This window comes from Glycine soja, chromosome 9 (genome assembly GCF_004193775.1).
Source record: "Glycine soja cultivar W05 chromosome 9, ASM419377v2, whole genome shotgun sequence".
Taxonomy (NCBI): Eukaryota; Viridiplantae; Streptophyta; class Magnoliopsida; order Fabales; family Fabaceae; genus Glycine; species Glycine soja.
In genome coordinates, this window is record NC_041010.1 from 38,021,386 (window position 1) to 38,038,331 (window position 16,946).

General features: G+C 29.6%; 2 protein-coding genes across 5 annotated transcripts; both read left to right on the forward strand.

The window, feature by feature from the left end:
* Positions 1–508: 508 nt before the first annotated feature.
* LOC114368733 (protein BASIC PENTACYSTEINE2-like) lies at positions 509–2,166 on the forward strand. 4 transcript variants are annotated; one of them, XM_028325975.1, is made up of 3 exons: positions 521–596; positions 809–922; positions 1,019–2,166. In XM_028325975.1, exon 3 carries the CDS (start codon positions 1,108–1,110, stop codon positions 1,954–1,956), a length of 849 nt encoding a protein of 282 aa, XP_028181776.1. In that variant the 5' UTR covers positions 521–596; positions 809–922; positions 1,019–1,107; the 3' UTR covers positions 1,957–2,166. The 4 variants fall into 4 exon arrangements, with proteins under 4 accessions (XP_028181778.1, XP_028181775.1, XP_028181776.1 ...); XM_028325976.1 differs by having other exon boundaries at positions 1,097–2,166; XM_028325977.1 differs by lacking the exon at positions 809–922 and having other exon boundaries at positions 509–596; positions 1,097–2,166.
* A 13,994-nt stretch (positions 2,167–16,160) lies between these two features.
* Positions 16,161–16,946, forward strand: LOC114367259 (zinc-finger homeodomain protein 10-like). Its single transcript, XM_028324409.1, has one exon. The coding sequence runs from the start codon at positions 16,237–16,239 to the stop codon at positions 16,783–16,785; it is 549 nt and encodes a 182-aa protein (XP_028180210.1). The 5' UTR covers positions 16,161–16,236; the 3' UTR covers positions 16,786–16,946.

The window sequence follows — 16,946 nt, forward strand, 5'->3', positions numbered from 1 at the left end:
ATCTTCAGTTATTTAGCTTTTAAAGTGAACATTTCCTAAATAAATAGAGAAATAGTGTATCTTTTTTTTCTTTAGGCAGAAATAGTGTATTTCGAGTGTGGTGTGTACCAAGAAAATTCAAACAATTGTGATCTTTGCAATTTGCATATTTTTATTTAAATAAAATATTAAAAAAATAATTAATAACATTAATATTTTTAAGGATTAAATGTTTTGAAAGCCTATGATAAATGATAAAATTTCATTTTAAATGTTTGACATTAATTAAGTAATACATGTTATCTTATAAATTAGTTTTTTAAACATCAGTAATAATGTCACATTATCACATAATTAATAACAACACTCAAAATAACATTTTTAATGTATTAAAAATTAAAAATATTAAGAATCTAAAATAAAATTTGTTCAGTGAAATTAAATATGTTTAAGTTTTTTTTAAGACAAAAATATTAGTATTAGAATCTCATAAATGTTTTTTATTTTAATTTTAATTTTTTAAGATTAAGATTAGATATTAAGATAGCGTGCAGACCTCTCTGTTTCCCCTTTTGCTCTCTTCATTTTCCATTCGTAGACGCCAAGAACCCTAACAGGTACTGCCCTTCTCGCTCTGCTCAAACATTCTCTTACCCTCTTAGTTTTTTCTTCGATAGTTGAAATGGGTTTTCATCAAAATCCTTTTTTTCCTCTCTCTTTTTCTCATTTCCCCACTTTCATTTTGACCTTAGATTTTAATGATCTGTTTGGTTTTTTTACATAAAGATATGATTTTTTCCCACTTTTTTCATGGTAAAATGGATCTTAGATCAAAACTCAGAAGCTGAAGCCTTTGGGGCATGAGGTTTTGCATGTCTACATTTATGGGATTTGTGTAATTTACCCCCTTTTCTGGTTTGACTTTATCTGAGCTGAAACAAAGGTATAGGTCAGAAAATTGCATTCTGTTTGTTTTAGTTTTTTTTGTTCTATTTTTGGTATTAAACTTTGTATGATTTGAATTGTGTTGGTTTGTTAGGAGAATGCAATGGACCTGGATAATTTATGAGGATATTTAACATAGTGTACATTGTGCTCCTGTAATTATTTTCATCAGTTGGTGTTGTGATGGATGGTGATAATGGCCTTAACATACGTAATTGGGGTTACTATGAACCCGCCACGTCGTTTAAGAGCCACCTGGGGCTGCAACTGATGTCATCCATGCCGGAAAAACCTCTAATTGGAGGGCGCAATGCTGCAGTTTTAGCTGGTACTAATGGGGCATTTCACCATAGGGACATTGGTGGTATGCCCCAAGCTACATACCCTATGGAATACATGAGGGATGCGTGGATTAGTCAGAGAGACAAATATATGAATATGATACCTACAAACCATAATTATGGTGGTATTCCGGAGACATCTTCAGCACATCAAATTCAAATGATTCAAGCACCAGAATTGCCAAAGGAAGAAAAGCCAGTGGAAGAAGCACCTGTCATCGAGAAGGAAAATGGAACTCGGAAGAAAAGACAGAGTTCCAAGGTTCCCAAATCTCCCAAGGCTAAGAAGCCAAAGAGGGGGCCTCGTGCGCCAAAGGATGAGAGTGCTCCTGCAGTTCAACGTGCAAGGATTCCGAAGAAAACTACTGAAATTGTAATAAATGGGATTGATATGGATATTTCTAGCATTCCGATTCCGGTTTGTTCTTGCACCGGGGCACCTCAACAGTGTTATAAATGGGGATCTGGTGGTTGGCAGTCTGCATGTTGCACTACAGGCATGTCGGTATATCCTTTGCCTATGAGTACGAAGCGACGTGGTGCTAGGATAGCTGGAAGGAAAATGAGTATAGGAGCATTTAAGAAAGTGTTAGAGAAACTCGCAGCCGAGGGTTATAACTTTTCTAATCCGATTGATTTGAGGACTTATTGGGCAAAACATGGCACCAACAAGTTTGTCACTATCAGGTAGATCTCCTCTATGGTCATCTGGCCTGTTATGTCTTTTAGCCTTTTTGTGATGTATATACATGTGTATTTGGCCAGAGACAGACTTCTTAGCTGGTTTGTAGTACAACAATTTTCAAAGTCATTAGACATCTTGTTTTCTCTTCTAACTCTTTAGTATCTTTACTTTGTTGGATTTAGTACATGGAAATTCATCTTTTGGTTGGTTGGTTCAGATTGGGATGTTTTATTAATATTTAGAAGGAGAATTTTATTGGTTCAAAAACCTACTGGTGATTGAACATTTTTTCCAGCTCTTTTTTACTTACAACTAAATGTTTTTCTTCAATTTTTCAGTGTGATACCAAGCTGTCTGTTGTGTAAAAACATTATTAAAATATGCTTTTTGATCATGACCTGTGAAAGCTGGGTTGGAATGGAAAACACTACACAATGCATTAAAATAGTAATGTGTTTCTAGATGGTCCGATCGAATGGATGTTTCATCTTGTTTAAAAAGCGGTGAAAACAGTATGTAATGTTTTATCCAGAATATTTTTCTTTACTGCATTTCTGTCAAAAGTGAATAAAAGTACTTGCATCCTAGCATTGCTATTTTGAATGATTTGTGCTAAGGCCATTGTAGAACCATACCATTGTGGGGCTCAAGTCTCATACCTTGCAATTGGACCCTAACAATTTGATTACCAAATCATTTTAAATTCCTGTTCAGTTTTTAGAGAAACACAGGTTTGTTGAACTCTGTAGGTAAGATGGTTGTAATAGTGGCGGAATTTTTATTTTTATGCAAGTCTGGTTATGGAAAAGATATTGAATCAAAACATGGCTTTTATGTTTCAAATTTGAATTGTTATTAAGTTCATGCTTTATGCCCATTTAAAAGTTCCTTTAGTCATAGAATAGAAAAGAATAGTAAAATTAGTGGCCACTAGAAGTCTAAATAAAACTATTGTCTGTTACTTAAACTAGTATTTGTTATAATACTAATTTATATAATGTAAAATTGATGATAGAGGTACATGGTCTCACTTTTAGTTTATTAGTAAACCAGAAAAAATGAGAAATTGCTGGTTGTCATGGTTTATCAAATAGGAAGGGCTGGGTTAAAGGGGAATGAAAAGTTGCAGCATATAGTAGATTGGTGAGGGATGTGTGACTTTCTGTTTGTCGACTGTTACATTGGTAATATGTTGCTTGCATAGTTTCTGGCATTCAATGTTGGGCATGTTCAAATTTTACCACTTGAACCTGACAATTTGTTATGTACTTTTTTAGTCCTTGACTGGGAATTCTCACTAGCAAAGCTGTGAGTTTAATCCTTAAGCCAGGGGTGGTGGTTAGGTCATAAGTGCCTTCCCTGTAGAGGTGACTCTAGGATTCGAACCCTTGACAGTGCCGTAAAGTTTGCCTGGATTATAATCCACTTCTACTGTGACTAACCACTCTTGGATGATGATTGTGGTATATGCTAATCTCATTTGTTTCCTTTGCTAATTTATAATAAACTATCTGTACGTTGAAAATTGAGATGATATGCATTTCTGACGAGTAACTCAAACTTCTTGTTCAGCTGTTTAATTACAGATAGTTTATTATAAATTTGAAGACATATTATAAGGTATATTTTTCCACAAGATTTCAATTGTATCGTATCATCTGCTGTATAAACTGAAGGTCTAGTTTTAATTCTCTTTTTTTCTTTGGGTAAAACAAAGAGAAGCTGAACTGAGTCCCCCAAAAGGGACTGGTTTTATTTCTTGGTAAATTGATTTAAATTGTTTTTTTTAAATGGAAAATAAGTCTTTTGCTTTTTGCTCCCTTTCTGAATATTATTTGAGAAAAGAGTGGATAGATTGTTATTTTTGCTGAGAAAAGCCACAAGTTCTGTATTACCATGAGGTTATGTTTAGATTAATGAAATTGGAAAGGAATGGAATGATATTTGATCTCATTGTTTGGATTGTTTGAAATCAAACTATATGTGATGCATTTCTTTCTTTTTCTTCCTTGGTCCAATTTTGGAGGTACATATGGAATCACTTTTGTTTTCTTTCTTTTTTTCTATGGCATCATAAAAATATTCAAACAATAGAAGATTAACTTTGTTCCATACCATTCTACTTCATTTTGTTCTATCTTATCCCATTCCATTCCACTTATCATTATCCAAACATACCCTTGGGAAAATTGATTGTCTAAATTGGTGTAGTATGTGAATATATACATACAAATTTTCAGGTTAATGACTTTGCTTTTAGCAGTTTGATAGTTGAAGGTTGAAACTTGAACGTGAGAGGGAGGAAAAGGTGGTGGGATAGCTGCGTGATTTGGGGTTGTAAAGAAACTGGAAATGGGGAAGCTTTTGGTTTTTTGGCCTTCTAGAGGCTGTGAAGTGTGAACATAAATGTGGATGTTGTAAGATTTATAGGAGTAGGCTAGGACATTTAATTGCATAAAGCCAGTGATGAATAGAAGATGCTGTCTTGTTGAACTTGGGGAGTAGCATCTAAAACTAAAGCTTACCTAAAAATCTTGAATTTTTATGAAGTCAACTATGATAAAATCCAAAGTTTACCAGCTAAAGAGCCATTGTTCCTGATTTTAATCAACGTGGCCCCTGACGATGATGGTTAGTAAAAGACTTAAGCCCTAGGCTAAACAAGTTTAGGATAGTGTTGTTTCTGCACCAAAAATGTTTAATTAACTTTGCACTTAGTTTAAGGGGGAAATAGGAGATAGAGTGTAGGAATATGTATCTTTTAATGTTTTTGGTTTCATAACTAAAAAAGAAAGAGGATCTAAAAAGGTGTGACAAAATGAGAGAAATTATCCACAAGCTTGATTGATACTTTGTTATGAAAAAGACCCATGGGTTGTAAAAGCTTTCAATAAATTGCAATTCACAATATTAATTTGTAATTTATGCATATTAAGTATGCCTTTTTTTAATATATTTTTTTTTCAAAATCTCTTACAGGAACTTACTATAAAGAGTATGTTTTCTTCTTCATAAAAACAGTAATATAAACCCATGAGGTTGATAATTTTTTTCTAAAAGCACCTGAGGTTTTCATTCTCTTTATTTTAGTTTAAATCTAGAGCATAAATTTGGGTACCTTGCTGAAAATGTATTAGTCATTAAAAGAGCAATCTATTTATCCCATTATGTGTATGTTGAAATCCGACTTTATGCACTTTATTACTTTAATCGGTGACGCTATTGCCTACATCATGGCAGTAGTAATGAATGGTGATCACGGTAGAATGAAGGTGATAGCACGAGATTTTTTTCTTATCAAATTAAGGTAGGTTCATAATGCATTGTTAAAGTCATAGAACAGTGACAAATTAACAAGTGTGATCTTGCCATGTTTTATTTGAAGCAACGGCATTGAGTTTGAGAAGTGATGGTAGTCTCCATCAGTTTGTTGCAATCATGCACGTTGGAGAGTAATGCACATTCTCGATGAGAACAACGTATGAAAATAACACTTTCAATCTAATAAAATTGTAACAAACAACAATGCTACGCATGTTGGGTTAAATTTAAAATCAAATATAGCCCTTAAGAGTAGTATTTTCATATATATAGCACTTTAGAATTTCACTATACTTGATAGTAGTTTTCAGTCTCTTACGCAACATTACCGGTCTAATGTGATTTTCTTTCTTGGTTTGGACTTTTAAGAAACCTTGGTTTTCTCTTATAATGGTTACAATAATATCAAGCTTTGTAACATCAATAAACGTTACAATAATATCTTCTGGTTGACATGCGATGTTTAACAAAAATAGTCGAATAAAAACTTAGTTGGTAATAAAAAAATTGTTAAGCAGAAGTTATTATACTGACTTATTTCAGAGAATTAATTATTTGTATTTTTGCTAATCTTTTGAGAGATTTTAAAAAGATATTTTTAACGAAATATATACAATTTTATTCACATAAAAAAATCATAAGTGTATGAATCATTTACCAAAGTACAAAATAAAAATAAATATTTTCTTAGTTCTTCTATAAGCACAATTTCTATAAATACAACAATAAAATATTTAAGATAATATTAAAATAATATTATAAGAGTTTTTATTGTGTTTTTGTATTATATTTAATATATCTTTGTTGATCTATCATAAGGAATTGTTGAATTGGTATGTGACTCTCCGAAGTCCGAAGGGCTGTCTACAAAACAGCTAAAATCCAGCCATATAAGCAAGAACAAAACAATTAAGCTAATTACAATATACTATCCCCATTATTTCACCATTTTCAATGGTGCTTTTACAAAATAAGTCCATTGAATTTATATATATATATATATATATATATATATATATATATATATATATATATATATATATATATATATAAAAGAGACAACCAATTAATTGGAATTAACGACTATTCAATTTTTAAACGTGAGAGTAATAGATTTGCTGAAGTGAGTAATAGGAAAATTAGAGATCATATAAAAAACAAAAGTGTATATTTATTTTTTTAACTTTTTGGGATGTAAAATCGTTCATTAAATTATTTAAAGTTGAAAATGCACATATGGTGACATTTTTTTTTTGGAGATCGATAACATATAGTGACATTTGATATTAGCAATTCAGGAAACTTTAATTTTATGGACTGAATTTAGTGAGGATTGATATATTAAGAGAATTTATTTGATTGAAATTAATGACTAATTAATTTTAAATGTGAGAGAATAACAGAAAAATTAGGAACCTTATAAAAAAAAATAAAAGTGATTATTTCTCTAGTTGAATTTGAACTCTATTTTACGAAGAAGAAAAAAAACATTTCTGATATTACAACATTAGACCAGCTAATAATGTAGTAATAACTGGTCTAATGTATAAATATTAGTACTAAACATTTTTTTTACTAAAAAGCCTGAAGTAAGAACTTGAACCTCCTTATGCTTGACTCCACATTGCCGAGGTCTAGAATTAATACAGATCACAAAGGTATAGCTAGTGAAGTGTTCACGTAATTTAAATAAAAAATATAATAAATTAAGTGTACTTGATGAATATGAAGCCATGTATATGGTAGCTTATAATTAATAGTTGTCTGGCCTGTAGAGATTCCTGAAGCCAAGGATCTTTTTACATATATGACTTAGAACAATGATAAGGCAATGTTGTTAGACTGCCAGAGAACGTGTTTGATTCTGTAAGCATAATCAAAGATTAATTCTGCCTTTCCAACCAATATGAGTCAAATGTCCACAAGAACAGGACAGTTTCGTACCCGTTTTCCTTTTTGACATTTATATGTGAATAAGTTATTAACATACAAGTTAAAAGACTAGAATATTAAATTATGAGGTTGCCGTTTAAAGTTTCTACCCAGATAAATTAGTATTGGAATATACTTTATTAAACATTGATTCCTTTACTTGTCAGTTGATATCTAATATAGATGCTATTTTTACTTGTGTAGCACTTCACTCTTGTTTAAGTTCTGATTACACGCATGCTAAAAAATATGCATAAACTCTACTCAATTCTCAACTCCTTTATTTTTATCTCTTTCTCTTCGTGTGTGTGTGTGTGTTATTTGAAGTCCTCTACTTAAAATATATGTGAGTTAAGCCAAGTTTAGGGTTAGATGCATGAAGCGAATCGGTAAAATACTGTTAGCACATGTACAGATGCTATTGAACCATGACAAAGCATGATTGTTTAATGCAAAATGAGACATAGAAATAAATCGCAGACATTGATTTATTTATTGAAGACAGTGTATATATGTCCAAGTGAAAGGTTTCTAGGTTAAACTCTAAGTTCATTTGTGATAAACATCAAAGTAATTCACGATAAGGTTGAAAGAAAGCTTTGACAATACTTCGGCTTGCTTGGTATATATACTATAAACAGGGATAAAGTGATATCGTATTGGATTAATTTATCCTATCAAGTAATATATATATATATATATATATATATATATATATATATATATATATATATATATATATATATATATATAACATAATATAAACGGGCCCTAAATCACCTAATTAAATCAATCATAACCAAGAGTGACATACACCTTGTACTTTAATTACGATGTCTACTTAGAAAGAAAATCGTAGCCCAAGATAATATGTCAATTTATAAAGCAAATATTAAGTGTATATATATAGTGAAACCATTGAAAATAAAAATCAGTTACATTTATCATTTTATGTAATAATTTTTTTAAAAAATACTAATAAGTACTTTTAGGATATTGGTTAAGAAATTAAAATGATTTTTTTTATTAAAATGCATAAGATTACGTTAATTATGATTTTTATATTTTTTTATAATTTTTGCAATAAATATTTTTTCTTTTTATTTTCTTAATATATATCTTAAGCAGACTGATTATCAATACCATTAAAAAAGTGAATATTCCCTAAAACTTAAGTTATTCTAATAAGCACAAATTAATAATTAGGACTGTGACCTTGCTTTTTTCATATTTCCATCAATGAAAATCACACGCGTATGCAATGTAAAAGTTTTTTTTTTAGATAATTAAGTGTATATGAAATAATTAATGTCTCATGTTATTTCCTTTGCACATTTAAGTAGTGTTTAGTAAATTGATGGAATAGAACAAAACATTTTGTTTCGTTCTATTATCTTTGGTTTCATTTTTGTAATTAGAACCCAAACGTACCATGCACTGTTTAATCTCATATTCTCTTCCATTCATCTATATTTTTAAAACACACTCTTAACCACATTTGAGATTCGAACTCTTTTGGTCACGAGTTATTTAATTGTATAAGTATGAATTATTATGAACCAAGATGATATAACAATTTTTCTTCCATCACTTACAAAGGACTTACAGCAAAGCATGTGTCCCGAACAAGTTATTCACAGTACTTAAAAGATATAATTAAGAAGAGAATAATATAGTTTAATACATAATAGCGAACATGTTTAAGGTATAAGGGACACTTGGATAATATTCTAATTCACTTAATCTGTGTGAAGAACAAAAACCTTGGCAGGTTCATGAATTTGGATTTGGAAACTGTCCACATTGTTTGACCACATTACAGTTGAAACATATATATGCAGGGAGTTAATGGTGGTGGACAAGGAAATATTCGTATCTGGCAAGTACATTTAGGTTGCCATGCACCATGATTATCCTTAGAGCTTCCCTTGAAGATTTAGCTGGGTTATCTCATTAGCAGCCAATGGCAGAAGCATAATATATGTGTAAAAATCTAGAAAGTTCAGACATAATTGTCTAATTAGAAATATTGCATCCTTGTTCTGCACATGGCAATGACAACTTATGAGTTATGACTTTATGAAAACATAACTACTCAAATAATCAATGATCTATAGTGATGGTTTTGGGTGGCTCACCATATCTAAGATGGAGTTTGGTTCTAGTGTATATCTCTTTGCTTCTTTTTTTTTTTTGTATAAAAAAATTATATAATTTATTTAAATTGCAGCTAAATGTTATTGTGAGTTCATCACTCTGATTTAAACATAATTATATATTATTATCCTCGATCCTTATATAAGAAACAAGTGAAATACACGGTCACTCTATCACTTATTTCTTATAATAAGGATTGAAACTAATATTATTATTTTGTTATATAAAGTGATAAAATAGACAGATATTCTCAATACTATTACATAGGATACAACGACATGCTAGAATACTTATTAATAAAGATATATCTAATTAAAATATTACTATAAAGACTTATATTGAAAGTAGATGTATATCGATCACAACTATTCAACTAGTTCTTAGATCTCCTTGAGGAACAATGTGATTGCCCACCAAATCATATTTTTAGTGGCATGAGAAAAAAATGCAAGTCAAGGCCTGCATTTATTTTGCACTGTATTTTTTAAAATTGTAAACAATGGCTCAAATTTGAGTTTTATTGGAAAAACTAATAAAAATTTGTACCAATAACATGGTAATATATGGATAGAAGAGATTAAATTATAACAATATATATAACTTTAATTAATTATTATACTATTTCATAACTTGATATATAATATGATTTTATCGATCTAATCATTGAATTATATCTATATATTACTAAAATTATTTATATAAAATTTTATCAAAATTTAACAATAATAAGAAGATAATTAAACAATTCATATTTTAGTATACTTTTGAAAAGTTTATATTACACTTATTTTAATTTGTATGAATAAGGTAATAAATAATTTTAAATTAATATAAAATTTGCATATATAATATAAGTGAAAGGAATTTTCAATACACCGTTAGATTTTAGGAAAATATTATTCAATTAAAAATTATTAAAGGATATAATGATTAGTCAAAGTTACATTTAATATAATTTAATTCATCCTTGTCCAAGAAAATTAATTTTGTATGTTTAATCAAAATTTTTCCAACACAATTTAAGCGAATAAATTTCATTAAGACATCTGGTTACTATTGTTGTTCTTCACATTTTAAGAAAAGAAAAATAGAAAATAGTTTCTTAAACTAAACAGATTAAAATTTAATGAGAAGATATAAAAAAAATCAGTATACCATTACAACAAAAAAATTTACTCAGTTATAGCAAGTTATTAGTTCTAATATAATTGTGGGTTATTTAACTGGGTTAATTCTTATCAAATCGTTAAATACATATTTTGCTTCAACTTATTTTTAAATTAATAAAGACTTAATTATATCCCCCCCCCCCCAAAAAAAAAAAATAGGCAATTTACAAATTTTATCTTTAAATATTTTTTTTCACATTTTGTTTTCTCAGTTCACAAAATGTCACGGATTTAGCCTTGACGTTAAGTCTCTATTAAATTCCAAATAGCACAAAACTTTCTGACAATTTGAACCCTTAATAAACACATACATGTATTTAAAATAATTTCTTTTAACATAGAAATTTTTTTTAATTGTTACTATCGTTTAAGTTTTAACTACCCCTTCTTCTCTCAAAAGAAAATAAACTTATCAATAGTGGCAATTAAAAAAGATTATCACTATGTTAACTATATATGTTAATTTTAAGTGCGTGTGTTTATTGTCGGTTCAAAACTGTTGGAAAGTGTTTACATCGTTTGAGATTCAATAGAGACTTGACATTAGGAGAAAATTCACTACACTTTGTAAATTAAGAGACAAAATTGCAAAAAAAAAAAAAAAATCTTTAGAAACAACGAGATTGTGTAATTTTGAAGGAAAAATATTATACCTTAAAACAATATTTTTTTTTTCAACTTTTGCATCAAACTATTGTAAAAAAGAAAATCTAAATATTACAATCATGTACCAAAATGCACTACATAATGAGGAAAGCAGTTAATCATTTCTACCACAATCATCGTAACAAATTTCAGCAGCCTTTTTTTTTCCCTTTCTTTGTAAGCCACAGATTTAAACTACTACCCTTTAACTTTTCCTTTCGCAATCCTTGGTACCTTATAGTTGTAAGTATGTTTCAATTTCAAACTTTTTAGAAGGAAAAATTTTAATCTTATTTTTGGTGCATAGTATTATAAGGAATGATAAAGTGATAATAATTAGAAAATAGACCACGCACATTTTGGTTGCAGCCTTAATCAAAAAGAGCCAAACAGACCAAGCCGATTGTGCACCAAAAGTGGCATCTAGCTATAACTAGCTTTGCGGGTGTTGTGGTACTGTAGGAAGGGTCACATAGTACAGTGACTGGACACTGAATGGAGAAAAGGAAACAAAGCAATTTGCTTCCCAAAAGACACTGAAACATTATAATTATTTTCCGACACATCAAGTGAATTCATCCTTTGCACTCTCAATTTCCGACCCACCTATTATTCACTCCACACTTCACTTATTCTTCATGCCCACACCATCCATCTCATTCTATTCCAATGCACACCTTACACTTCTTTTATCTCCCACATTCCAAACCGCATTTATTTTTAAATGTGTTTGGTTATATGTTAAAAGCAATAATAGACGTGTGTAAAAAAATATGAAACTTGTAGTTTTAATGTGGACATGAGAATTTATATCTTCTTTTGAAAGCAATCCTATTTAAAGAATCGTCCAATATTATTAAATCGAACACGTCAAATCTTTTAGCATATATTGATTAGATTCGATCTCCTAACAAGCTCACAAAACAAAAGGTGATATAAATGTAGTTGCTTAAATATTTTTGGTTTTGTATTTTAATTAGAATTGAAATTTTATCTCAATGATTTATGTTTCTTTTATATAATGACAACAATGAGATTTGAAGTTAAGATTTCATGCAAGCTACCTGAACTCCTCTATCGCTAGTTCAATTAATTTATGCTGATTTTTAATGCAAATGTATATATCTATTACTTGTTTTCTAATGATTTCTATTACATGTTTGGTAATGTAAAACTTTAATTCGATCCGGTTGAAAATAATGTCAAAAAACACAAAAAAAAAATTGTATATATCTAAGTTTTCTCTGTATATATGCCCTGTACATGTTGATAACTCAACCTGTATGATTGATCTTCACCATCTTTCTTTCGATTTTCTGTTCTCTAAATTAAACACAAGGAATAAGGTATTCTTTTGTAGTTTAGTATATGGAATAGTATCAAAAGATGCAAATATGATACGATGAGACTATACATATTTGTTAAAGAGAAAAGTCGCCAGGTTACTTAATATATAGTTGGAATAACTTCCAAACACAGAATTATTAGTATTATTATTTCTTAGTCCATTAATTCATCCCTAGCTTGAAAGTGTAGATACAATGATAATTCATACTGATCGAGCTTGGTAACCGATGATGAATAATGAATGATCTTGATTGTAATTTATATATATATATATATATATATCTGACATTATATGTTTGTGGTGTGGACAACCATATATTCTTATTCAGTTGTGTGTGAGGTTCCACGCCATGCCATTGTGAACCAAAGACTTAGTTGTTTGTTGTATGGGCAATTTTTGACGCCTTTGGAGCCCCTAACATGGGGGTATATATCCAATCTGTCAGCCAATATATGCAACACCATATAACTAAAACTATAGCTACCATGTGCCTCTGCAATTCTATTATACCAATCTTTTAATTTGCCAGTCTCATTCAGCACGCGCCCTTGTCCCAAAACTAGTCCATTTTTACATATTTATTACATACAGTGTGTGCTTGGTTCTGCATGGCTTAGTGGATTCATCTCATCCAATTTGGAGTAAATATAAGTAGCTTTTGTGTTTTTACATAGATGTGATGTATAAAATTAAAATAAAAGAAAAAGTTGTGGCTGAGGAGTGAAGGGCACGATTTATATATAATTTTCAATCAAACAAATGAAAACGTTGAACGACATGAACAGTATTCGATTGTAAATTTCTTGTGAATTTTAAGTGTGAGTTTTTGTCAAGCTTGATTTGGATGAAATAATTAGACTATTACATTGTGTTGTTGATTATTATAGGGTTTAGGCTTTTGTGAAATTAAAATGAGCCTATTATGATTTTAAATTGGGTTTGGATAACATTTTAAGTTTAACTGTTATGCTTCATCTAATAATACTTTAGAACAATATATATTTTTTAAATTAGTAATAAATTAATTATAATACTTTTACACTTAAATTAATACCTTTTCAAATAATATGATAATAATTGTCTTGGTAAAATTTGTAATTTGTAAATCAACCAATAATTTAGTTACTTACGTTTAAAATTTTATGACTTAATGTGTGCTTATATTAGCTGTATTTCTTTAATAATTAATTGTATTTATTACAAATTATATAAAATAAAATTTATATTTAAATATGTTAGGTGAAAATAAAAGAATTTTAAGATGATTCATTTGATTTGATCGGTAAAAGAAGGATATAAATTTATCTAAAGTATTTATATTTGGATTTAAAATATTTATTGCCATTGACAAAATAAAAGATAAAAAGTTAATTTTAAAACTAATAGAATAACTTAAATTCATGGATCTTTATCAACAATTTTAAATGTTTTTTTTTTAAATTCACAAACTCCTTTAAAATCTTAAAAATTCATAATATCCTTTCAAATCTAATAAATTCATATTTTATAAATTCATTAAAATTTGATTTACAAAATTCTAATCATAATTTTTTTTAAAAAAATCTTAAAAATTATTACATTCTTATAATGTCTTTTAAAATTCTAAAATTCAAAGGATTTTTTTATGACAAAATAGTCTTTTAAAATCTTAATTCAATACACTTTCCTAGTCATATCTTCAAATTTTGATTTATGATGAAAATGCTTTTTACTATAAAACGTTTTTTTTATCACTTTGAAATTTTCACCATCTTTTAAAAACAACTTATATTCTTAAAACAAATTATTCCCTAAAATAATTTATTTTTAAAGTAATCTTAATTTTTAATTATGAGAATAAAAAAAATCCGTGTCAACTTTTAGTTTTGAACTTTATTTTAACTAGAAAAGATAACAACATTTTCTTAACACTTTTTTAATTGAACGAAATTCATGTAAATCTTATGATATGTGTAGTCTTCTTTACTTGATGGATCTCATTTCAAGATAAAGAAACTTGTATAAATTTTAGTTAATAAAAAGATATGTGTTGGGGAAATTAAAGAGGGCAAGAGAATATTTATAAGTTTTAATCATCGACACTTGAATTAATTAATACAATTTTTTTTCTGCTTAATAAGTAGTCATGAATTTAAGTCTATAAAATTGTATTAAATATTTTAAGAAAAAGTTTCATTATCCATTAATATTCTACTCGACTTAACATAATTATCTCAGGTGAAAAATAGTTGTGGTATGTACCCAAAAAAGTATAATTTTTAACTTTGCAATTTTTGTTTGATAAATTCTAGCTTTTGTAAGGAAAAAATTTACCTATTTATTTTGTAAAGAACAAATTTACTGGTTACAAATTTATTAAATTTTCAATGCATTTTTAATATGAAATATTCTGTTTTCACCAAAGTGAATTATTGGCCCACACAGCCACACCGTTAACGGGGCCACTGGGCTTTCTTCTTATTTATTGGACAAAAAAGTCCCTGGCAGTGATTCAAAATCACAATTAGGGGACTCGCTCACTTGTTGGGATGGACGCAAAAGTACAGAGCTGAAAGATTCACATACACTGCTTTCTCTTTCAAAACCCCCTTCATTGTAAGATCTACAAACCCAAATTATAACAGAAAATATGGTATAGGTAATTTGAATGAACAATTGATTTTTTTTATAGATGCATGCATGTGTCTCAACATACAACTTTCAAAATAATAGTTGAAGCTAGTGAACACTATTATCTCTGATTCTTTATATAACATAAAAAAAAACTAATTTATTAGGATTAGGAGAAAAATGCACTTATGGACAAAACTTAGATATAATGCTACTAATACAATTAGAAGTGGAGTTTTAGTTTAGTAATCTATGTTGACATTTAATGAATTAGTTTGTTTCTTAGATGTAAATATAAATCATTTTCTTTGTAGTGAACTAATTAAAAATATCTTTACACTGTATATTAAAGTAATTATATAAAAAATTCCAATTTTAACATATATAATAATATATAATTAAATAATATTATTATTAAAAATATCTACATTACCAATCTATTCTAACTATTTTTTAATTAGATTATTAATTACATTCACTCACTTACAATATGTCGTTGATTTGAATACAACTAATTTCAATCACTTAGATAAGGTGATCAAATCCCCCACTCTAATATTGTGATGACCTAAAATAATATTATCACTCACTTGAAGGTTTTCTCATCTTTTTTCCACTCTAATTTTCTCTTTATTTTTATCTCTTAATTCTCTCATCACATTACTTATAACAACATTTTTTTTATCTGGTAACATAGTAAAATTACATTTTTATCTTTCTTTCTTTTTTATCTTCCTCTTCACTACACTAATTTATCCCAATTTTTGAAGTGAAGGTTCAACATTTTGCCTTGTTTTTTTTTTTTTTTTTTATCTACTTTAACTTGATGTAATCTTATCTTTGGGTATTGCATGTCCTTTGACACTTTATGTAGATCGATGAAATTAGGGGAGATATTGCCAAGTTGTCTAGGACGCTAACATGTCCACGCAACGGGGAACACCGTAAATATCCTCTCCAACCATGTCCATTCTCGTCACTCTCCACATCAATGTGCATACAATACACCAAATAAATATATTAAAACCTACACTACACTACACTACACTACACCCTCTCTCTCACAGTCACAAAACAACACAAGAAAGAAAGAAAGAAAGACACATGGAGAACTCATCATCATCATCTTCATGTTCAAACTATCTCTACCGAGAGTGCCTCCGCAACCATGCAGCCAGCCTCGGTAGCTACGCTACCGACGGCTGTGGGGAGTTCACCCTGGACGTGGACAGCGTCTCGTCCCCCTCCCTCCAGTGCGCAGCCTGCGGCTGCCATCGCAACTTCCACCGCAAGGTCACGTGCCCCGCGGTGGAAGGAGGGTTGCAGGCCGTGACTGGAGGGAGTGGGGACATGATGGAGTACTCCGGGGGCGGAGACGTGGGAAGAATAACGGAGATGGGAGAGAGGAGTGGCGGCAGCAAGAAGAGGTTCAGGACGAAGTTCAGTGCTGAGCAGAAGGAGAAGATGCTGGGGTTCGCGGAAAAGCTGGGGTGGAAGCTGCAGAGAAAAGAGGTGGATGATGAGATTGAGAGGTTCTGTAAAAGTGTGGGTGTCACTAGACAGGTTTTCAAGGTGTGGATGCATAACCATAAGAACAACTCCAACACTTCTACTAATTCTTCTGCTAATCTCTCTTCTCTCACTCAGTCATGATCCTGCACTTCCCTAAACTTAATTAGAGAGAGAGTGTGTGTGTGTGAGAGAGAGATGCATGTATTTTATTATTGCTTTATTTTTCTTTTAAATCGAGGCTTGGATGTAATAATTAATTTTGTAATTTATATATCCTTGTTGCATGCGTTAGTATATATAAA

What these genes read in the sequence shown, in the direction of transcription:
- LOC114368733 (XM_028325977.1), top strand. Translation starts at nt 1,108, where the DNA reads ATGGATGGTGATAATGGCCTTAACATACGTAATTGGGGTTACTATGAA.
- LOC114367259 (XM_028324409.1), top strand. Translation starts at nt 16,237, where the DNA reads ATGGAGAACTCATCATCATCATCTTCATGTTCAAACTATCTCTACCGA.